The 23,727-nt window shown below is 35.7% G+C and overlaps 5 protein-coding genes and 1 pseudogene across 5 annotated transcripts; 1 reads left to right on the top strand and 5 right to left on the bottom strand.

The window, feature by feature from the left end:
- LOC104783269 (soluble inorganic pyrophosphatase 3-like) lies at positions 7,856-9,441 on the bottom strand. The gene is made up of 8 exons (XM_010508398.1): positions 9,359-9,441; positions 9,109-9,273; positions 8,962-9,027; positions 8,778-8,885; positions 8,617-8,682; positions 8,306-8,426; positions 8,114-8,195; positions 7,856-8,013 (listed from the first exon to the last, which is right to left on the bottom strand). Exons 1-8 carry the CDS (start codon positions 9,437-9,439, stop codon positions 7,971-7,973), a joined length of 732 nt encoding a protein of 243 aa, XP_010506700.1. The 5' UTR covers positions 9,440-9,441; the 3' UTR covers positions 7,856-7,970.
- LOC104783268 (probably inactive receptor-like protein kinase At2g46850) lies at positions 9,795-12,049 on the bottom strand. Its single transcript, XM_010508397.2, has 3 exons — positions 11,239-12,049; positions 10,925-11,008; positions 9,795-10,831 (listed from the first exon to the last, which is right to left on the bottom strand). Exons 1-3 carry the CDS (start codon positions 12,026-12,028, stop codon positions 9,807-9,809), a joined length of 1,899 nt encoding a protein of 632 aa, XP_010506699.1. The 5' UTR covers positions 12,029-12,049; the 3' UTR covers positions 9,795-9,806.
- Positions 14,548-15,853, top strand: LOC104784449 (F-box/FBD/LRR-repeat protein At5g56420-like). The gene is made up of 3 exons (XM_010509474.1): positions 14,548-15,240; positions 15,322-15,459; positions 15,584-15,853. Exons 1-3 carry the CDS (start codon positions 14,548-14,550, stop codon positions 15,851-15,853), a joined length of 1,101 nt encoding a protein of 366 aa, XP_010507776.1.
- On the bottom strand, positions 16,104-19,218 carry LOC104783267 (annotated as a pseudogene).
- LOC104783266 (protein CURVATURE THYLAKOID 1B, chloroplastic) lies at positions 19,847-21,652 on the bottom strand. The gene is made up of 6 exons (XM_010508396.1): positions 21,315-21,652; positions 21,088-21,218; positions 20,906-20,992; positions 20,753-20,815; positions 20,314-20,351; positions 19,847-20,175 (listed from the first exon to the last, which is right to left on the bottom strand). The coding sequence occupies exons 1-6, from the start codon at positions 21,481-21,483 to the stop codon at positions 20,118-20,120; spliced, it is 546 nt and encodes a 181-aa protein (XP_010506698.1). The 5' UTR covers positions 21,484-21,652; the 3' UTR covers positions 19,847-20,117.
- Positions 22,114-23,664, bottom strand: LOC104784448 (transcription factor bHLH70-like). The gene is made up of 3 exons (XM_010509473.2): positions 22,898-23,664; positions 22,417-22,809; positions 22,114-22,307 (listed from the first exon to the last, which is right to left on the bottom strand). Exons 1-3 carry the CDS (start codon positions 23,357-23,359, stop codon positions 22,239-22,241), a joined length of 924 nt encoding a protein of 307 aa, XP_010507775.2. The 5' UTR covers positions 23,360-23,664; the 3' UTR covers positions 22,114-22,238.

Below are 23,727 nucleotides of genomic sequence, written 5' to 3'. Positions count from 1 at the left end.
GTCCTTTAATTTTACCACCATCCCCTAGCCATAGCTAGTTTCTTCTTTCTTTCTTTCTTTCCTCCTTATAACATAATGGTATTTCTTTAAATAATTCCCCATATAAAAATACAATTCATTTGCTAACTAGAAATGCTTGAGATCGGAAAAANATCAAAAAAAAAAAAAAAAAAAAAAATCAGATTTTGTCCAACGTAGTATATGGTTGGGATATGAGGCGAAGAGAGATGATAATGTCGTGGGCTTAGGGAGAATTTTTTGGTTTTTTGTTTTAAATTAGAATCTTAAATCTAATACATGTACAATCAAATGATTAATAAGTACTTTATCAATAATCTCCTTCTAATGGGTTTGCTGCAATTTTTGGTTCACAAAGACAAAATTGGCATATTGTTTGTCTTTGGTCTTTACTCTTGATTTATTTTTGTTATGGTTACCCTTCTCTCCATGATAAATTTCTTGGTTTATACAATTATACACATATATGTAAAATATAGTGTGTTGTTTGAGTGTTACATGTTATATACTTTCCCCACTTTTAAGAGATGCTTTTTATATTAATCACACATTTATACCCCTCTTACTTGTCCTTTTTTGTAATTCCAGTGACAACTTTATTTTGTGTGTTTTTTTTCCACTTACAATTTTTGTGTACTCTCGATCGTTGCTACGTTGCATTATATATAGAACCTCAAAATAAGTGAGTTTAAACATTCATGAGTTTCTAACTCAAAATTAGTTGATGATAAATATATTAGTTAATATCTCTTAAATTTTACTTATAATTCTTTTTTATCTTAATATGAAATTATAAACACATATCTAAACTCGATAACTTTTTGTTATTTCTATCTCGAATTGAATGGAACATGATTGTTAAACGTAAAAATTAAACAGATTTATATTGTTGTTGCCTAATAAACAAATAAAAAATTTCTTTTGAAGAATATCTAAATTGATCTACTTATCAGTATACAGTTGAAATTCAAATGATAGGTTGATAAGATATAAAAAGTATTCGAATAGTCAATTTTAATCTGTGGATTGATAGTATATTATTATTTTGGTTATTTATTACATCTTCTATAACATCATGATCAGATTACCTATCAATCTCCATCTTAATATGTTTGGTTGGCTGATTACTTTTTCTTTAAAGGAACTGGCCAGGCCAATCTAGATCTAGATATATGCATAATCGCTAAATAAATACTATATAGTATATGAATTACAACTCTTCGACTTATATAAATAAGGTTAAAGTAACTCAGGTTGTGATTTTATCAAGGTTAGCCGACACACTCGTACGTACACCCTCTTTTCATCTACTCTTAAATCTTAATTATCTCTTTGATCATATTCATACACCTTCATCTGAAAATCCTCTTTACGCCTCATTTTTATGTAACTGTCCTCAAAATAACTATCGTGACTAGTAATTCGTGGATTTGTACGCATATATATACCTAGTCGGTAATTCTTTTCACGAATTACAAATCCACAGAATTTACAAAATCATGATATGCTCGTAATGTCACAAAATCCATCATGAGAGAGGAAAAAAAATATATAGAAATTAGGAACCTCTTTAATCAATTGAATAAAATAAGAAAAATAGACATGGTCTTGTTCTTGGACCGGCCAAAGAATCCTAGAGTTTATGGCTCAAGATATATAACTTTTCAAATAAAACGAAAATCGATACATTTGTTTGTTCCAGCGCATCGTACTAACAGCATGTACCAATGTTTTTTTTTTTTTTTGNGTGGAATTGCATCATTTTTTTTTTTTTTTGGAAACCGAAGTTTTTCTTCTTCTTGTAAATCATTTCACGAATTACCAGTCATGTACGTATACACATAGGCATATGCGTACAAATCCACAGAATTTACAAAATCATGAGATGCTCGTAATGTCACAAAATCCATCATGAGAGAGGAAAAAAAATGTATAGGAATTAGGAACCTCTTTAATCAATTGAATAAAATAAGAAAAATAGACATGGTCTCGTTCTTGGACCGGCCGAAGAATCTTAGAGTTTATGGCTCAAGATATACAGTATATATAACTTTTTCACATAAAACGAAAATCGATACATTTGTTTGCTCCAGCTAGCGGATCGTACTAATTAACAGCATGTACCATTTTTTTTGTTGGTTTTGTTCATGTAACGATGTTAGTATAGTAACATTACACATGTTGCTCTGGAACATGACACGTAACACTTGACCCCTGGCAAACCCTTAACAACTAATAAATTAATAGTTTTCACGTATTGTCAATGTTAATCTAAAAATTGTGTACGTACGTGGTCCTGAAAGAGACTAAGCACCCTTCACGTTCCTTTATCCAATTTTGGTTTAAATGTAATGAATGGCTGGTTAATGATTAAAGCTTACAACTTTTATCAAAATAGAACTGTACTAGTGGACGGCAGTGGTTGTATTTTCATGTTAATCGATGTTATCAGCCGATTACTACTTAAACATTCATTTTTTTTTACACCATCAGTCTCTATCACATATTTTCATTGACGGCTGAGCTTATATATTACGCTGGGCTCAGAGAACTCGATTAAAAGAGAGTTCAAAACCTGAAATGAAAAAGCTAGCAGCTGTAGGTAAATGAACATTGATAAACGTGGTCCTATTTCTCATCCTCAGTACATAATTGGTTGGACACAAAAGCCTCTAGTCGATACATTGTTTTCTTATGTTTCATCGTTATTGCTACGAATCTTAATCTTTTGCAATTTGATCAAAATCTATTAGTATATATAGATCTAATGTATCAAATTCCATTTGATATAATTGACTGTTATTCATAATCATTGCATGGCTTGCTTATCTTCTTTTCTTTGTAAATTTTCAAATAATGGGTTGTTTCGCCCACGCGCATCTTATAAATTGACGCCCGGCTAATTAAATACTATGTGATTGAATGAACTGGATATTAATGTTATTAGGTTTGATAATATCAGCAAAATAAATGTTACGGATAATCTTATTTCCAAAATTTACAAAAATAGCCAAGCACAACTAAAGGCAATACGATTAAATCTTTATTTAGGTGTTGACTGGTTCTCCGGCTACCTCCCGCAAACGCAGTGTTTGCGGATGGTAGCGGTTGCTAGCAATTGGAACTAATCATACAAACCGTTCCTAATCGTTTCTAATCGTTCCCAACCGCTCCAAACCACTGAATTCTAAAAGCTGCTTCCCGCAAGCGTTTGCGGTTGCGGTTGGAATTTTTTTTTTTCTAAAAAAACTTTAAAGTAATCAATGATAATGAAATTTTTTTGTTATATTTTCTATCTAACCATTTTACTCATTAAGGATGAGAGAAAATGAAGTACGGATACGATTGCAGAGATTATAAAATAAACAATTAGAAGAAAATAATATTTCAATTAACAATAATCCGGAAAACTTGATGTAAATTTAAGAAAATAAGATTATTTATGAAAAATATTAAAACAAATCACCAGTGACTCTTCTCAACTCCCACTTGACCATTCCTACCGATGCAACTACTGACCCACGATCTAAGAGAAAGGAGAAAAGATCTACGATCTAAAGCATATGTTTTGTCATTTATCAAATTACTTGATTAAATTTTTGGTGAAAAGCCAAATGCATAAAGGAATAAGTATTTCAATATGAATTTTTTTTTCCGAATAATTATTATTTTAATAAATTTTAATTATAAATCAAGTTTAATAAAAAATTTGGTGTTTTTAAACATTTATATATTAGATATCACATTTATTATGTTCCAACCGCTATTGCACCCGCTGGTCAACCAGTCGTAAACCTCCCGCAAACGCACCAATTTTAAACCGCTAAACCACTCATTCAAAACGCTTAATAACGCTTGAAACCGCAATCGCCCGCTTCCGCAATCTTCCGCAACCGTAACCACAGCGTTTGAACGAGTCAAATCCTTAGATAAATGAACACTATTCTTTTTGTTCTCCACTCATTTTTTTTCTTTTCAATATTTACATATGATCATCTTTCTATCACCTTAAGTTCTTTTATAGACTATATAGAGAGAGAAAGAATAATACTAATTAAATATCAAAGAAATTACGAGGAAACCATGGCGTCGTCCTTTTCAAAGCTATGCCCTATATATTACTCTACTAGCCACGGGGACCTCTCTATTTCTATACATCTCACTCTTCAATTACTATCAAATGCAGCAACTTAGCTTAGGAATCTACGATCGAAATATATATAGATAATGTACGTCAATCATCCTTTAAAAGATCAGCATTTGTACTTGCAAATTTGCTATGCGTCTAAAATGGTTAACGGAGCGTGTGGTTGTTTGAGTCGAGTAGATGAGAGTTTAATGTAGCTAGTTTAATGCATATAACGTATCAGATTAATAATTTTACTAGTTCTGTTACTAAATTTATCCTGGTTTTTAGGGCTACAAAATAATATTCCTTTTGTTTCGAAATATAAGATGTTTTAGCCAAAATAAGTATAATAAAAAATGTTTACTTTTAAAAAGTTTAACCAATCATAAACAAAACTGCATAAAATAAATAATAAAAAATATAAAACTAGTCTAAAAAGTTTTTAGAAAATTGAAAATATCTTCTATTATGAAACAAGCAAAAACTTTTAGAACATCTTATATTATGAAACGGTCACTATTAATTATTGATAACCTTTTTTCAGTAAATATTTATGTCGGTACTATTTGATCAATGGGTTGGCTGGTAATTTATTTTTGGGAACCGTAGAGATATTAAAATAATTTAAAGATTTCAATCAGATTTTCACCAAATTACTAGATATATACTTTGATCTTCCTAAAATTTGGTGGTAACTCTTAAAACTCTCACAATCAGTTTTTTTTTTTGTTTTTTTTTTTCGTTTCTTATTTTCAAAGCCAATAATATATATGTAGTTCCCATTACTTTTAAAGTCCGACACTTTGTTAACAAAAAAAAAAAAAGTTACAGTCAAATTGTACAACCAATTAATTTTCATAAAAATAGTCCCATATGATATCACAACTGTAACATATGATCAACCTTCCAATGGTTTAAGACTCGGTTCTTACCTGACAATTTTGTAGCCTAATTTATGTCACACTATCGTACGTGTGAATTGACCCACACAAATAACGATCGAAGTAGTTTGTTAGTCGTTGTTTTGTGGGATTAAACTATGATTTCGCAAACCCACTTTATGGTACGGTAGTAGATTAATGTACCAAATTAGCTTATGAGAATGATGGAGAGTAGGTGTGTATATATAGAGATATTTTGGCATATGATAATGAAAGAAGAAAAGATGGGGTTAATTAGGGTAAGGACCACTTTGTTATAGTATACTGAAAAAACAGACTTGCACTTATTTTAAATGCCCACTCGCGCTCCTTTCTTTTGTCCATCTCCTACAACGTAACCCTCTTATCCCACTAGAGAGGATCTTTCCCTCCTTTCAAATGCCAAGGCCAAACTCTGTAGGTGGAGTATCATTCTTATTAGTTATAAGTTATAACTAAACATTAATTAACCACACAAAAAAAAACTCTTAACATATATTTTTAATCTATACATTTAAAGCATATTGGTTATATATATTTATATATAGTTAGATCAATTGGTTGGGGCAGGACAGGGTAGGACTGGCTTTTGCTCGATCCATCGAGGTGTGTATGGGGGAAAGACAAGAAACGTAGCCTTTAGAAAATTAGGGTTTCTTTCTCGTTTTTCTTTTTTTTATTTATTATAAAATAGTATATAACAAAAATTAGTTGTAGGTTTTTTGGACCGACCCGATCTCCGTAGAGTCACTCGTGTTAATTTAATAGAAATCGATCATTATTTGTATGTAAAAAGAGATAATAATACATATAAGATCGGTCGCCATCGAAGAGGTAGTGGTGAGGTAGAAGGCGGTCCATTTTTTTTATATAAATTTTTTGTTTAATTTAAATTATTTAAAAAGAAAATGGAGAATCGGTGGTGCGATAATGGCAACAACATGCTCCAGTTGTCAATTTGCCCCAGAGTCTAGGACTCTCTCCATCTCCTCTATCACTAGCCAACCCTCTCTAATTTTTTAAACAAAACATAATTACTGTAGTCTTTAAGCATGCATTTTGAAAGTTCATGTGCAATTAAAAAAATATATATTAATAATACTAAGAAGAAGAAGAGGAAGAAAAGTTAATACTATATGTTGTCGAGAATTATTTGCTTTTATCAAATTCTTAAAATTTTAGATTCGTATAACCAAAAATATCAATTTTTCAAAAGTACTATTCTATATAAAGATATGGACTCAATATATCACATGTTATGAATATTATTATCAGAATTTTATCTTTATAATATAAAACATATATTTCATTACGGAAAAAAAGAAATTGGTAAAAATTAAACTTTACTTAAACTGAACTTAATCATTTAATATTGTGTGATACATATTTATTATTCCCCACAAGAAAGTGACAAAAATAATAAACCATGCATTTTCAAACATAATTTCACATTTTCGGTTTTTGTCCGAAGTTAGTGTGGTTTACTCTCTTTTTTTTTTGTTTTATTTAGTGTAGAAAAAGGTGTCACACTTAGCCTATATTAGAACTAAAAAAGAAAGAAACAAATAGTGATAATCCGATAATAATAATAAATTATCGATGGAGTTGAAAATATATAATATAAATGCAAAATATATGAGGTGGGGTCGGTTTGTATGGAAGTGTGGATACAAAGGAATCTTAGTTATTCATTTCAACCCTCGCAGCTCTGAGGTTGTCTCAACTCTGAAAGCCAAAGACACCATTTTGATTTGGATCGGAGGTTTTTGTTTGCAAAACTTGGGATTCTTCTATATATTTCATGACTTTTTATATCTTATAAATTGTAACTTTATACTATTCCACTTACGAAGATAATATTATAATGTGTGATTTGCCAAACAAAGAAATGAAAAGAAGAAAATATTATGATGTAATATTAAATTGACTCCATCCATCTCTGGAACTAACTATAAAGGGCTCTGCTCCTGCGGTGTTAGCAGGAAAAGTCAGCTTCCCCTGCAGCTCTTATATATTCACATTCATTTTACTGTTCACACTCTTAAATCTTCATAACTCTATTTGCATCAATTTTCTATATTTATTTTATTATGTATAAATTATTCATACGTACACATGTCGAACCATATCTTACAGAATCATTTAGTTGATTACAGTTAATTTTTTTTAAATAGGGGAGTATAAATTAGAGCACATTTACTCATTAGTAGTAGTAGTAGTAGTGTGGTCCCTTACAAAGAAGAAGAATGGAAAAAAAGTGAGGCCCAAAATAAATAAGTTACATAGATATGATAAAATCCAAAAAGCCCATTCTCTGTCTAAATATATGCTACTCATGTTTAGTCGCTTTCTCTATTTGGATCCACACTATCACAATATTTTGCTTAACCTGTATCTATTCACTGTACTTTAATCTAGTGTACAGAGATCTTTCCTCAAGGATTTTTTTTTTTTTGGTTTATAATAAGAAATACATCGACTCTAGCACGTGTCGGTTCATCATATACAATTGGTTTTTGTTTTGTCGTCTACACTTGTTATTTATGTAGATTCTAATCATTTTTATATGAGATAGTTTTAGTGGTATGGCCTATTTATTGTATCTGGGCCTAATGTAGCTTCTTAAGGCCATTTAGTGGACGAGTTAAAACAACATGTAAAATGTCAAAGAGATTAGGCAAAACTGCATTATATATATCCGTTTCAAATTATACAATTGAACAAAATTNAAAAAAAAAAAAAAAAAAAAAAAAAAAAAAAAAAAAAAAAAAAAAAAAAAAAAACTGCAAAAGCCGATCATACGATTATGAATATGTAAAATAATTAAGATATGTATATGCGGATGCTGCCAATAATAATCATCTCTTCCGTGTAAACAAAAACATTGTTTTTGTTGTTGCTGTTCATCTCCTCAAGGTGTGGAGAATATACTCAGCGTATAGATCCCTGTAGTTTTCACAAACAATGCAGATACGTTTACTGACTCCAATTTTTTCAAACGAAGTTTGTGACTTTATTAGGGTTTATGGTTCGGTGAAAGTCTTACATGGAGTACTGGATTGCTTCATGTGCAGTCTCTGATGGCAAGAAATCGTTCACAGCCACCTTCTTGTTCTCGTTCTTCTTGTCTATATATATAATAACCAAGCGCGATTTGTAAGGTTCTTTTCTTAGTTTGGTCCTAATTTTTTTGATTTAATTGGAGATGTGATCATCAAAGAATGAAGGACGATCTTACAGTCTTCGAAGAAACGGCGGATTTCAGAGAGACGATGAGGAGCGAGTTGTTTGATGTCTGTGAAATGTTTGTACTCTGGATCATCAGCACACACTGCGATGATCTTGTCATCTTTCTCACCCTGGAAATTCTCACCGTTATTACCAACATCAAAACTTTTAGATCAAGCTCTGATTTTGGATTTTTTTTGAGACTTCTTGGATTGCAAGTTTGACAGATTCTAAACCTCCCTTTTAGATGATCTCTATCTAATGTATTTGTGAGAAATAAGAAACATTAATGCAATGGGTGAGGGAATTGAGAGGAGAAACCTGATCAATCATGGGCATTAATCCAATGGCTCTAGCACGGAGAAAACAACCTGGAAGCACTGGTTCCTACACGAATCAGAAGCTAAATTAGGTCAAAATACAATGTGGTGCTTGATGAAAATTAAATTTGTGTTTGGTTGTGATAAACACACACACTTTACCTGCATAAGGACAAGAACATCAAGGGGATCGTTGTCTTCACACAATGTCCGGGGGATGAATCCGTAGTTGTGTGGATAGACAACTGACGAGTACAAGATCCGGTCAACCTGAGATCGAATTCAATGTCATCAATCAGAACAGTTAATAAAAATGAAGATCACATGCTCTGAGGTTTTCACATACCTTGATAAGACCGGTCTTTTTGTCGAGTTCATATTTCACTTTGCTTCCTTTTGTGATCTCAACCACCTGACCAGAGAGGCTCTCACGTTAATAGACCAATAGAGAGAAAGATACTCTTATCCGAATTATGTAAGGTGAGAGACATACCACATTGAAGACCAATGGAGCATCAGGACCGATCTCAAGGTCGTGCCATGGATGTGCAGCTACAGATCTCCTGGATAGAGTTGAGAGAATCCTCTCGTTCAGTTTTGGAACAGGACGAGGAGATTGACTTGATTCCTGAGTCTCTTCATACGTTTCTTCACTCATCTGTGATCACATCGATCGCATAAGTTTAACAATACTTAATGATCGTGAAGACGAAACAGAGCATTTGGAAACAATCAGAGATTACCTTTAGATCTTCGAAGGGACAAAAACAAATGTAAGTTTCTGCAAAAAACAGAGCTACGTATATATATACAGGAGAAACCATAGTTTAATAATAGCATCAAGATTTAGTCAAAATCGAATTTAATGATACCAGAGATATACTTTCTCAACCTTTCAATTTTTTTTTTTCTTTTTTTCTCTAAAAACTAGATTTATATAATTTGTTTAAAAATGGGAAAAACAAAACAAAACATTGTACTACTTGTTTTTGGTGTTTTCTTCTTACTCTTTTGCCTGCACGTTGTTATAATCGTGAGTACCAATCCTAGTCACGATTATTTTTTAGCAGAACACGATCTCTTAATTGAAAGAACACAAACGTTTCTTTACTCTCAAGCAAAACGTTTTAAAATTTTACATACTTTGAAAAAAAAAAAAAAAAAAACCTTAATTAATTTCCTCTGTTTTTTTTAGGTCTTAGGGAGATAGATAGAATCAGGAGACATAGATATCATCTGAAGCAAACTCGAATTCGAAAACGTTTCCTCAATTCCATCTCTTTTCTTATCGCAACCGCTGTTTCCAGCGATCTGCAACAGCTCTCTAGCTGCATCAACCATTCCAAATTTACCATCACCACCAAACAAAACGCACCGAGTCGCGATATCAGCTACTAAACCAATCTGTTCTCTAAACGCCACAGGCTGCTCATGAAAATACATTGAAGGATCCACGATCTCTTCAAGCTTACCGCTTCTAATCCTCTGTAACGATTGAGTCACTGTCTCTTCTCTCTGCTTTAAACCAGTCACGATCTCTAGAAGCAAAACAGCGAAATCGTACATACTAGTATCAATCCTCTGTTTCCTTTGTAAACCAAAACCTGTGACTTTAGCTTGGAAATCTTCGTCTAAGAAGATGTAACCAGAGGCAATGTTGTTGTGTAGGATCGGTGGATAGTTCTCGTATTGAAGTAAAGCGAGTAAACCAGCTACTTCAGCTACAATGTTAACTCTCTTGCACCAATCAAGCCCTAGATGTAACCGGTCTCCAAGCAATCCGTTTACGGGATACTCGTAAACAACGAGTGGGTTATATCCAATATCCATACAGAACCCTATGATTCTCGCGAGGTTTCTATGCAAAACCGCGGACAGATGATCTATCTGAGACGAAATCTCCATGAACTCAATCTGGTTTTCGCAGAGAACCTTGTGGACGATCACTCGTGTGCCGTTTGTTAGATTGCCTGAGTAGATAGTTCCGGTTTTGCCTTGTGTGAGTTTATGTGAATCTTGAAACCCTTTAGTGGCTTCTTCTAGCTCACGGTATGTGAAGAGACGAGTCTTGTTGTAACCTTTGCGGAAGGAAACACTAGTAGTTGTAGTTGCTGTAGAGATATCGAACTGTTGATCTGTATGAGTTGTTACCGGACGTTTAAGGAGGCAGAAGAGTGCTAACAGTGAGCCCAGTATGAACAGAGGAGCTAAAACTCCTGCATATATATATGACTAATGATGTTAGCAAGAATTTTGGTTCAAAGAAATTATGAATTTATTCAGATGAGACTTGAGAGTATCGTAATTACCTGCTAAAACGGTGAGTTTCTCTCCCTTGTGTTTCTTGATCTCACATTTGTCTCCATATAATTCCTTTCCGTCTTTGTAACAAGCTGCAATAACAGTAAATCAAGTAAGTTGCTTGTGATTCAAGAAACACTCGTCTATTCAAACTAGGGCAAACTGAGTTACTTAGCGAACCGAACCAAACCAAACCTAATGAATTACTATTATTCAAAGAGTAACAAATCATTTATTTGTTGTTTAGAATAGTGAAATAAGGTTGCTTGAAAAGTACTGTATCATACACGTAAACATGAAAAAGGAGAAGAAAAAAGCTTACATTTTAAGCAACCGGTTCCATGGACGAAGCCATCGCCCACGAAGCCATCACGGCACACACATCGAACACTTCCTTCAATAGCCGTAGCGTTAATAGTTCGAGCCTCACGATCGCAAGTAGCCTCGGAAGAGTTTTTCGGAATCCCCCACTCTAATTTAACTCCTCGCATACCTCTGTTGGTCCCTCTTGGAACAACCCACGAAGAAAATCCTCTGCATCCGTATTTACTAAAAACAGAGAAATCATCACCTGCACGCCACGCGCTGTGATCAGACAGAGGGTAGCAACATCCGATATCTCCACCGGAGGTTTCGTCTTCTTCTCTTCCGTCACAACCAAAGAGATCGTTGGTTTCGCAGCCGGCTTTACAGAGAGAAGAATCTTCGCAGTCGTAAAGACCGATCACGTTTTCTAAAGAGATGGAGAAGAACTGATTTGCGGAGAAAGGGAAAGATCGTAAGTCGTTGAATTGGCGACAAGAAGGAGATGAAGGGAAGTCTACGAGGAGACCGTCTGTGAAGAACTCGATGATCCGGTAACTTTGGTGGTTTATGTGAAGATATAGAGTGGAGGAGTTTGTGCAGGAGAGTCGAAAAGCGACGGACGAGGAGGAGGATAAGAGGTGGAAAGGGAAAGAGACTGAGAAGTTTCCGCACTTTTCCGGTGAACGGAGAGTGTCCGGCTGAGAGAGAGAGATTGAGGTTAGGGTTTGGAGGGTTAAGAGAAGGAGAAGAAGTAAAAACAGAGCAGAGGAAGAAGAAGAAGAAGAAGGAAGAAACAGAGGAGGCATTTCAGGTTTTGGGCAAGAACAATCAATGAGTAAAAAAGATGTTTTGTATAAATGTTTAAAAAGAATATTTAAGATCAATGCATCAAAAGCTACATTTGTGGGACTTGGGAATTATGAATTTTATTTATTTCTTTGGGAATTGTGACAAAAAAAAAATTGAATATCGACAAGCGTGTGCACAGTTGTTTTTGTTAGAAACTTAGAGAAATCACTTGGTTTCCTAAACTATTTTTGGGTTATTAAAAGATATAAATTGGATTTTGGACATAAAGAGTAAAAGAGCGCGAAACAGATATGCCACGTGTTGAGATCGTAAGAGGTATAATGGAAAAATGGAGGGCGGAGATAGATTATAGAAGTTGGGGAATAGGAGACTAATGGTCCGTTGAATAGCTAACACTTTGCACCATTGGACCTCGAGCTCTCCTAATTTTACTCCAAAACGCTAATCTCTTGTTTTGATCATTTTTTTAATTAAATATTTTACTATATAGTTTTATTACCCTTACGGACTTACGTATCCGTATAATACATGTATTGTTTGATTTGTCGCGAATGAAAGATTAAAAACTACTGAATATGTCAGATCTAAAGGTTTCGTTCTCTTCACAGCATAAAACTTGGGAACGGTGGGACTCTCCCGTTCCGTTACGATGCTAGGATAGGACTACCGTTTGGTAACAGTGACTATCATACACTAAATCGGCTTAAAGACACTTGTTGTACCAGTTCATTATTATTAGTTGACCTTTGTTACCAAACGTTATAACTAACTTTTGGATTGTTTTTTTAAAAAAATATAATGAGAATATAGATTGTTTAAAAAAAAAAAGATTGTTTTACTCGTTAAAAACTCAAAACTAAAAAACTAAACTACCACAATATATTTTCTGTTTAAATTTATTTTAAAAATTAATTATTTTTCACGATAGCTGCCTTATGTTACTTATAATTATGAGGTTGTGTTTTTAAAATAGCAATAATTATGAGGTTGTGTTTTCCGCAAGGGAAGAGTTCTGCCGGTGGATGTTCATTGGATCGCATCAGATTCCTGCTGTAGCTTCTGGCTTCAATTGGATTCAAGGACGCAGCAGGGTGATTTCTGGAGTTAGGCATTGCGTTCTTGTTCCTTCTCCCAGGGAAGACAACAGATGGAAACTCCACCGGTACGCAAGGCCAGACGTGATGGAAAAAGCAGTGTACGTGATGCATTGCTACAGAAACTGACACACCATTATCAGGTCATTATTTATGAAAAGTGTAGTTTTGCCTCATGTGGTCATGTTGTTGTTGTTGTATAACTCAACTCACAGGAGGTTTTGTGTTTATGGAAAGTTAGCAGCGGAGGAAGATGGGGAAACTGATTGATTCAAGAGGCGGTTGTAGTCTAGTCTGGAAATAGAAGATGAAGCTGGAGAGTGGTTCTTAAGAGAGTATGTAACACGCACGATGCTTTTACTATATGGAATCCGAATATTCTTAAAAGAGTATGTTAGTATATGGTTAGATTTTAATTGTACTGGAATGATGAATGGATTGCTTAATTAGCTAATAGACTGAGTATTTTGGATTGGAGTTTCTCTAGTCACTTGAGAAAGCAATAATCATAGGAAAGTAAAACTCAATAAAAGACAAGAGAATAACAAAGTCTGCATCAGTTGAGAGATCAACTTGTCTCTCTCATCGTAATTGGCTACTTATTAGTATTATCTTGATAGGCTTGCACAAAGGGAAGGGATGAGATGGCGAATTGTTTGAAAAAGATGTATTGACGACTATGATGGGGACAGGAATACTTTATTGTTGAAGATGTTCGATGTGGCTGGTTAATACCAGAAATTGAGAAGTCCGAGCTAGAGAAACCGGTTTAGTTCCCGTTTAATAAGTAGCACCCATTAGCCGATCTTTTTAATCAAGTGTTTGTATGTATGTTGTTGGGAAACCTTGTTAAAAAAAATTAAAGTTGCAAGTAAAGAGGTACTACAAACATTTTGGTAATGTATTGGAATTATGAATTTTGTTGACTTTTAAGAAGTTGACAAAATGAAACATCACAATTTTGGGCTTAGGCCCATCAAAGCAAAGTGCTCGAGAGATTATATATAAAGATGCGAGGAGCCTTCTCCTTCCTTTACAAGTTTGGAATTGGAGGTTAGGGTTCCTATCGATTCTTCGTTTACAAGTTTGGAATTGGAGGGTGTACGCTACATACAGTATTGTTAATTTTTAATTAATTTTGGAATCAGAAATTGCTTGCGATAGAGTGTGAGAAGTGAGCGATTCTACTGGAATTTCTCCGCTTCTAAAAGTTAGGGTTACTCTCGATTCTTCGTTTACAAAGTCAGTTTCGTAATTGGAGTTCTTTGTTAATATATATATATATATATATATATATATATATGGAGGACAGCTTGAGTCAGTTGACTGATGATTTGCTCATCAAAATATTGTCCTTTGCGTCAATCACGGATGCCGTGACTACAAGCATGTTGTCTAAAAGATGGCTGTATCTTTGGACAATGTTGCCTAGGCTTAACTTTATAGATAGGACGCACATTTTGTCGTCAGATTTCATCTTTGGGACGTTGCTGTTGAATAAGTCACCAGTTCTTGAAAGTTTTCATCTCGAAAGAGATTGTGAGTGCAGCGACTCGCAGATTGAGTTATGGGTCAGATTTGCAGTTGATCGTTTCGTGCGTGATCTGAGTATAGCGTTTAACCTTGACAGTTGTGTTGTAAGATTTCCGAGTAGGCTGTTTAGATGTGAAACACTCGAGACCTTGAAGCTCCGAAATGTCATTCTTTTGGAAGTTCCTTCTCGGGTTAGTTTTCAATCCCTTAAAACGTTGCGCCTTGTAGCTGTCAAGTACCCAGACGAGGAATCTTTCGTCAGGCTTATATCTGGTTCCCCTGTTATTAAAAATTTGGAAGTGGGGAGTTTTGAGGACGACAATGTAGAGACTTTTACCATTAATGTGCCTTCCCTTCAGAGTTTAACCATTTGGAAATATTATGAATATTACAGGCTGTTTGTGATACATTCTCGTTCTTTGAAAGAGTTGGATATTGAAATTGACTATGGTGAAGTTAAATTGATTGGTGATATGCCCGAGCTTGTCAAGGCAAGTCTTAAGGCTTTTCACAGCGAAGTGAATGTTTTGAAGTCTCTTACCTCTGTCAAACGTCTTTCTCTATCACACTTTGGTTCTAAGGTAAATTCACACTTGTCTCGTTTGATTTGGTTCTAACACACTTTGCAAACCGTTTGTGACTTTTGATTTGTCATTATCCAGTATCATATTGGTACCATTTTCTCTCAGCTTGTGTGTTTGGATTTCCGCGGATTTTGTAACAACTGGTGGGATTTGCTTGTAAATTTGCTCCAACATTCCCCTAGACTAGAGATTCTTAAGTTTGAAGATGATGGAGAGGTACTTTCAATTAATTACCCTAAGAGTGAAAAATTCCTACATCGAGGCTTATTTGATATTTGGTTTCCGGTTTAGAGGTCTAATCTAATTTGCACTGTTGTATTCCTACATCATTTGATCACAGACCGAGTTGGAAGGTAAGGAAATTGAAAATGGTTGCTGGATTCAGCCGAGTTGTGCTCCTGAATGTTTGTACCATCTCAAAACCTTTGAGTGGAGAGCCTATGAAGGAAAACCAATACAGAAAGAAGTGGCTGTTTATATTCTGAAGAACGCAAGTCGATTAGTTACCGCAAATCTCCGCTATGGTCCATACATGGTGGGCAAAAAGGCGTTTAAGGAATTAGAATATGCAACCAGGGGTTCAAGAGCATGTGAGCTTACCATGTGCTGAAGAGAAAAATTAGTGTTGAAACTGTCCAGTAACTAGTTGAATGTGGGCTTATATCAGAAACCATTATAGCTTCTTCTCCTTGCTTATCTTTTTGGGGTGGTTTGTGAACCTAACCAAAATGATTTTTTTGTTTTTGTTTTCAGCATTAACAATTGAAAACAAATGCTTTTTTTTTTTCGTAATTATTGTTTGTTCCTATGCTTTCGTGTCTACAGCTTTATGATTTGTTGATATATGATACAGAGTCAAATGTTACAGGAAGGTTAGACAGTTTATGATTTGTTGATAATACAGAGTCAAATGTTACAGGAAGACTATGGACAAGGAAAGAAATACAAAAGGCATAACAGATAAAAGAAAACGTAACAGTGATATTGAAATGAAGTACAAACATACAAAAATAGAGTTTCATGTCAAAGATTGAGTGTCCAACCGAATCCGTTTGGGGTCTTTCTGTTCTACATGAATGATAGGATTGGTGTTGTGGATTCTACCTTCTTTGGCTTCCATGGAACATCTTTTATAAGGTTTGAAACCTGTTCTTCCTCTACATATCAGCTTTGAAGCACCCAGTCCGATTCCGAGAAACCCTTGATCATCAACTGGAGTTAACTGAGCTGCGAAGTTAAGATCAAGTGCCATTGGATATCTATTTTGTTGTTGTTCCTCCTCCTCTCTGTGTTCTTCTCGATATGTAAAACTTTGCGGTAACACCTCTCTGGAGAAGAGAGCTTGAAAGGCAATTCGACCCTGAATGTACAAATATTTTGGTTTCAACAAAACTAGTATGAGAAAAGGATTTGAATGAAGGAAGTTAATCTGTAGTCCAAGTACCTCGTCAGACACAGAGTTGGAGCTAGTTCTACTACGGCGTGCATTGGACTCTGAAGTTTGAGGATTATTAGTGTCTTCATTCATTTCTTTCACCTCTCCATTGGTGTCATTCTCTTGCCTCTCTGATGCATCCGCTTCGACATCATCACTACTCGAGGGAGTGTTTGAACCACACGAAGACCGGTCAACTTGTTTTCTATCTCCTGCTTCATCTGAACCCTCAGTCTCAACTGTTGCAGAAGGCTGCTTATGACATTCTGGTTTACTCTTATTTTCAATCTCCCCTGAGTCCAATGAAGATCTAGCCTTCGATGCCTCAGAGTGTTCTTGATCTATCCTCTCTCGGCTCTGTGCAGAATCATGTTGTAAAGTGCTTGTTTTTGTGTACTCTACATCACCAGATGGTCCAAACGTAGTTGGAGGATAACTAGAACTAAAAGGAGCACATACAGGTAGCAATCCATTAGCAGCCCACCAAGCACTAGCAGCTGCAACAGTGGCTGCAGCCATGGCAGCCAGATTCGGAGGTGAGTTCCCTTGAACAGGTGGGCTACCACCAGAATCAGGAGGCCAAAATAATGAGGCGAAAGTTGCAGCAGTATAAAGAGCCGGTGTATGTAAAAGGGTTGACATAATATGGTTAGGAAACCATTGATAGTCGCCTGCAACTGGATGGGGGCCTTATTCTCAACTGGCTCTGAAGAAGGATGTGAAAGAGAACTTGTTATTGAGCTCCCCATTGGCACTAGCACAGGGATACACCTTGGATAAGTCTGAGGCTCTTGCTCATTATTTACCACATCGTTTTCCAAAGATTTTGCATTCAAATCACAGTGGTTCTCTGAATTTGAGTCCTTTCTTATCCCTTTACTCTGACTCACCTGTTCTTCCCCCACATTAAGGTTTCAAGAAAAGTACTAATCTTCTTAAACATCAAATTTAATTAACATGAAAGGTTTTACCTCTTCCCGTGAAGGCAAGAACTCCCGAAAAACGCTTGTGTTTGATGTCTCTATACAACTTTTATTCATGGAGGATGCAGCAGAAAGGGACTGATGAGTGAAACAATCTGAACAGTTGTCTTCCTGCAGATTCTCATTAGGTTTTGATTGTTGTCGATCTTCATTGGCCATCTAAAAACAGAGCACACACCATCTGTATCAATTATACATGAGGAGCAATATATGACACACTAGAAAAAGATGTCATTGACCATGAAAAAATCACCTCAGGATGCAACACTTTTTCTGATCCAAGGGACTCTTTTCCATGATTCACAACAGGTTTTGACATCGGGATAGTTACATTTCCCGTCTTTCGAGGGTAAGGATTGCTTGGTTTTCGTTTAGGCCGTGGAGGAGGAATAGCTATGTCTAGCGCTTGACCCGTAGCTACACCTTTAGCTTCGGCCTCTTTCTCTACCTGAGAGAGGTTGAGAGTATTCTTGTTACCCTCAAAACAAACATCTAATGACACTAACAAGTTTTAAGGGAAGACGCAGAATATGAAAATGGTTTACCCTCAATGGCTTATCACAAGGAACACTAAACATATTAAAATTTAGTTTCACCTTTTGAAACAGAAATTTCTAAACGACTTATTTGCTCATTAGTAACTCTAATACGTAATCTATACCTCGTGAATAAAGCGAAAGAAGCAGAAAACTTGCCTGTCTTCAATAAGTCTTTTAACCATAAAACCAATGAAGATGAGAAGAGAGAGGCAGTTCAAAATTTACCTTGGTGAAGAATTTCTGAGCGTGGCTTCTTATCTGAACAGCAGTTTTTGTTGCTACATGTTCTGTCCAAATAAAAACAAAAGCAAATCAGCTTGACTTTGAGGAAACAAAACAAGAAAAACCTGTGCAATATAAAGGAAGTAAAAAAAAATCAAAATCAAAATCAACCTTCAATCTTCTGCCATGCTCTACCATAAAGCCTCAAAGCTTCAATGAATCTATTATGTTCTTCCTCAGTCCACCTTTCACGTTGCTTTGTTATCTTATATGGCTTCCTCGTCTAAATTATTATGATTTTAATTTAATAATCCACACACACACAAAAGCTTCACTAATAAATTCTTCCATCTCTTTCCCACACCTAACGCAAATAATTTCAATATAGTTACCTTAATAACAAGATCTTCTCCAGACGAATTTGTCTCCATCACTCTCACTAAAAGCTCCTCCTCAAACTATACACACAACTTCAGATCTTCTCTTTAGAAATTCAACTAACTCCACACACAAACACAAACAATCAAGTAAGGTTTTTTCATCAATTGAAGAAATCAGAAAGAACATGATACACACAAAAAAAAAACATTCTTCAGATTAAATAAAGTACCTTAGAGAGAGATGAATCAATTGAAGAAACCAAACTCAGCTTGGATTCAATAAAGATCTCATTTAAAAATCTGATTTTGAAAACAGTAAGAAATCGAGAAGCAGAAGTAGTGATTTGGTGTTTTTTTGATCAATCAAGAAAAAAAAAAAGAGAGAGACCAGAACCTACGGAAGTAGAGAAATCTCAGCCACTCTTTTGTTCCCCCCTCCAAAATAAATACTATATTTTACTTCGAGGCTACAAGAGAAACTGCCACACGTCGACATATTAGTGGCTGATTCGATGATTTAAGCTTTTATTCAATTTACACTCTTATCCAACTCCAACACAACTTGTTCGCAACCTTCTACGCATCTAGACCACGAGTTTAAGGGCTACCTGAAAGGTTAAAATTGTCAATTCGGTCATAATATCTTGATACTGTAGGACCTACATAAGATCGTTCATCTATCCCACCAGTTTTCCGACACGTGTCTCGTAACACTAGAAGAACCCCATCAGTGGACCCGCGAATCCAGACTACAACTTCTCGAACATCGGAACGCGCGCTCCGTGAGGTTCACGACACGCGCTATTTACTCCTCTAATGGACCGGAAATATAAAGGCCCATATAAATATATTTAATATGTTTTGGTCCAACAAAAGGTTTTGTTCTTTATGCTAAGCGGCTAAGCCTAAGGTAGGAGATGTAAACACAGACACTGACAGATACATAACATTGATGGGGATCATCATGAAAGTGATTATGTATTTTACGAAATTTGTTCAGACCATGCATGAGAGGATATAAGATGGAGATCAAGTTTTGAAACATGGAAAATGAAATCAACATCTCATATATAGTCTTGAGGAATTTACAACACTTGACATAAATGGATGACATTTTTGAGCTAATGAAAAGAGATACGTATGAAAGAGAGAAAGAGAGAAAGAGAGATAGAGAGAGAGGTCGAAAATTATTTAGTTACAACAAGGAAGATCAAATGAAAGATGTGGGATCTCTGTTAGATTCTTTTGATATCCTTCATTCGAATTCATGAATGGCCTCAAAAAGGGCTCTTCTTCTTCTTCCTCCTCCTTTGATTTAGCTGCTCCCTAATATGTCTTTGTATGTGTTCTTGACCTTCTGAAACAGAGCTTCCCTGAAACACATAACAAACCATTTCCCTCGAGAATCTCAGTTTCTTAATTCTCATTTCTCAATACTCCATGAAACCAAACACTGACAGACTGACTTAAAGCATTATATATAATATCAGGTTATTAGAGAATTGATTAACCTGTCTGGTTTGAAGATCAAGTTCTTGTAAGTGAACCACTGCAACCAAAACCAAAAACCACCACATGTTAAAGTTCTATCACACAAGCAACTTAACAACTAGTCTTGAGATTCAAAAGCATTCATGAGAGGCAAAAAGCAATCCAATTGTAATATTACATCTAAATATGAATATAGACTAGATCACATCTCGAATTAGAGGACTAATCCTAAACCCCAAAGTGATGCTGATGAATCATTTAAATATGAATAGACTAAATAAGCATATGTTCGAATTCTCAAATCAGAGGACTAATCCTAAATCCCAAAGTGATGCTGACTGAATCATCTAAATCCTCAAAAGGAGTTCACCAAAAGCTAAACAATTCTCTCTAATAGAACCCAAAACCTAGCAACGATTCAAATTATACAAACACAAGATGAAAGAAGAAGAAACTCACCCCTGTGTAACCGATGCCTACAAGTTCGAAAACACCAGGAATCAATGGAAGCTTATCAATCGCCTGTTTCACAAAATCAAATTATGGAATCAAATTATAAAAGAAACTTAAAACTAAGGGTTCCAAAGATGGAATGAATCTTCTTCTACTCACCGAAATCATTCCAGTAGATCCCCAAAGAGCCACGGCACCAGCCAAGGCAAGAGAACTAATAGCATACTTGTCCTCCACTTTCTCCCACTTCAATCCAAACAATCAAATTCAGTTCATAGCAGAGACAGTACACAGAAAGCAGAATCATTATAGTGAACTGAAGATAAAGTAAGAGTTTTTACAGCTTGTTGAGCAGTCTTGACGATTTCAGGTAACTCTGTAGAATCCGCATCGGTAGTAGTAGTAGTAGTGGCAGGAGCTTCACCAACTTCAGTAGTAGCTCTCGTCACAACGTTCCTCACAATCTTCCGACCTTCAAAATTCGGAAAAGTTTGCATTTTTAACTAAAAAAACTCGAAATTTTTGGAAATCAAAGTAAAATATAAAGGTTACAGATTTATGAACGAACAGTAAGCAGTGGCTTTAGCGGCGCGGTTCTGAGACTGAATCGGAGGAGGAGGAACCGTGGGAAGTGAAATACACGACGGAGAAGAGGCGGAGGCGGAGGAGGGTTGACGAGAAGGAGGAGCTCTAGCATCGATGATGGTCGAAGAAGAAGAGACTGAAAAGGAAGCCATGGCTTTTGAGAGAGAGCTTCTCAACAAAGGAGGCCTCAGAAGAAGAATCAAATCTCACAGAAACTAAACAAATTAGATACACAATTAGGTTATTATCTAAAGAAGAGTGTTTTTGGGGATAGTGTTGGAGATGGTTTGTTTCACTGTGTGGCTAGTCGAAGCCGATTCGACCACTCGTTTTGGGTTTCCCGATCAGGATAGTGCTGACGTGGCGGTCGTTTAGACGATCTTGGAGTTTTCATTGGATAGATGAGAATTTGGGTTTTTTTGGCTCTTTTTATAATATAAGGGACTCAATTCTAAATTAATAAAAAAAAAAAAAAGTCATCTTGTGGGAATGAGCCTTGTTTGTAGATATGCACACAAAAGCATGTGGGCTTCTTTTTAACTTTGGGCCTCATTCAGACCCATGCCATCTAAGATATTTTTAGTAGAGCCAGCCAACAAAAGTCAAACCCCAAGAGAGAGAGAGAGAGAGGCAAAAGCAAAAACAAAAAAGAAAGACAAATCATAATCATGGATTACAACAAGAGACAGAGAGGTCAAACTTGAAATGCATCTCACAATTCCCCAAGTAGGACCCCAAATTCATGTAGTGAGTGAATAGCCTGAAAACGAAGTCAAGTGCCATGCCGAGAAGATTCCAATTACATACGACCAAATTTTCGAATTTAATTTTCTTCCACTCTTTTGAAAACGAAGTTGCGCTAAAAAAAACGTTACTTTTTGGACGTTTCAGTGTTAATTAAAATCAATCAGTCGAATATCTGACGAATCGCCGCCTTTATCTCATCGGCCGATCCCAAATTGCAGTCATCGTCCATCTGACGACAATTTTTTAACAAAACCAACAAAACAAAAAAGTTTTAAACTTTTCAACATTGTCGGCGATTTTGGAAAATGGGTACTTTTGTGTGAGTTTGATTAAAGTACCTTGAGGTTGAAGGAATAAGAGACAGATGTATTCGTTGGAGATGTGATGTTGAGGTGAAGAACAGTGAATCCGAGTTTCTCTAGCAAAATGATTGATCTTAGAAGCTGTCCTTGTTTCCTAGTGCACTGGATTTTGAGATTTACGTGACTCTCTATCACTGTGGCGTCGATTTTTGTGAGTCCCCTTGTTTCTTCTTCTTCTTCTTCTTTACTCGCACGCAACGTGTTCGACGATATGTCCCTGAGACTGTTGCTGTAGTTATCTTCTTCTGGAATCTCATCTTTGCTATCAGTACTCTGTTGAGTTGTCTTTTGGGCTTCAAGGGCTTGCAAGTGTTGCTCGAGGATCTTCACAAAGTCTATTGCTCCTCCTACTATTGACGCTTGGTCTCCCTATCAAAAACAACAAAATTTGGTTTTTTAAGGAGTTGGACATTGTTATAAAGGTTGAAACTTTGATCTGTGGGTTTTGTTTTTATACCCTTTGGATGTATGAAGATGGAATGAGGGAACGGAGTGAGTTTAGATGAACGTTCATTTGGCGTCTGCGGTTTCGTTCAACTGCAATGTGTGTCATCCTTTGACTCTCCATCTCTTCTATGTTTTTTGTTGGTTTTGTTCTCCTTCTCTTTCTCTTTTCTCTGGTCATCGATGTTACCATGTTGTTGTTCTTCCGTTTGCGTCTTGGATTCGTATTTTGAAGTGGGTTGAACAGAAGTTCTTGGCCTGAGATGGCTTCACTGACTCCTTCCAAATATGAATTCTGATAGTAGTGGTTGTTAGTTTCAGAATGGATCGGTGAGTGAAACTCTGGAACTTCATGTGGGAGGTAGTTTTCGACTTCCCAATTAGGCTTTTCGAGTGTCTGGAGAGATAGTAGTGCTAGAAAGTTTGGTTCTTTGATGGACAGAAACGAAGAAGGTTCTTCACTTTGTTGCAGCATTTGTAGAAATGGAATTGTTGTATCTTGCAGCAAGCTCGGAGTTGACAATTGTTCTTCCTCAAAGGCAAAGCTTTGATGATCCACTACAGATCCTTGAACTTGTAGGCTTCTTCTCACATTCACTTTTTGATCCAAAGACTGCAACAAAAGAAGAAAAAAAACAGAGGAAGGAAATACCAACCAAAGTGAGTGAGAGAGGAAGTGAGATTCAAAATAGATATTAAATTTTTGGGTAAATTCTCTACTGTGGGTGTTGGTTAGTGTGTCAGTGTAGAGAAACAAAATTAGAATGAAAAATGGAATGTTTCAAAGAGAGGGAAACAGTTGAGTGCAGATTTGTTAGTGTTTTCGGTATAACAAACATACAC

Source organism: Camelina sativa, chromosome 4 (genome assembly GCF_000633955.1).
Source record: "Camelina sativa cultivar DH55 chromosome 4, Cs, whole genome shotgun sequence".
Lineage (NCBI taxonomy): Eukaryota > Viridiplantae > Streptophyta > Magnoliopsida > Brassicales > Brassicaceae > Camelina > Camelina sativa.
This window is presented reverse-complemented; position numbering and strand designations above follow the sequence as displayed.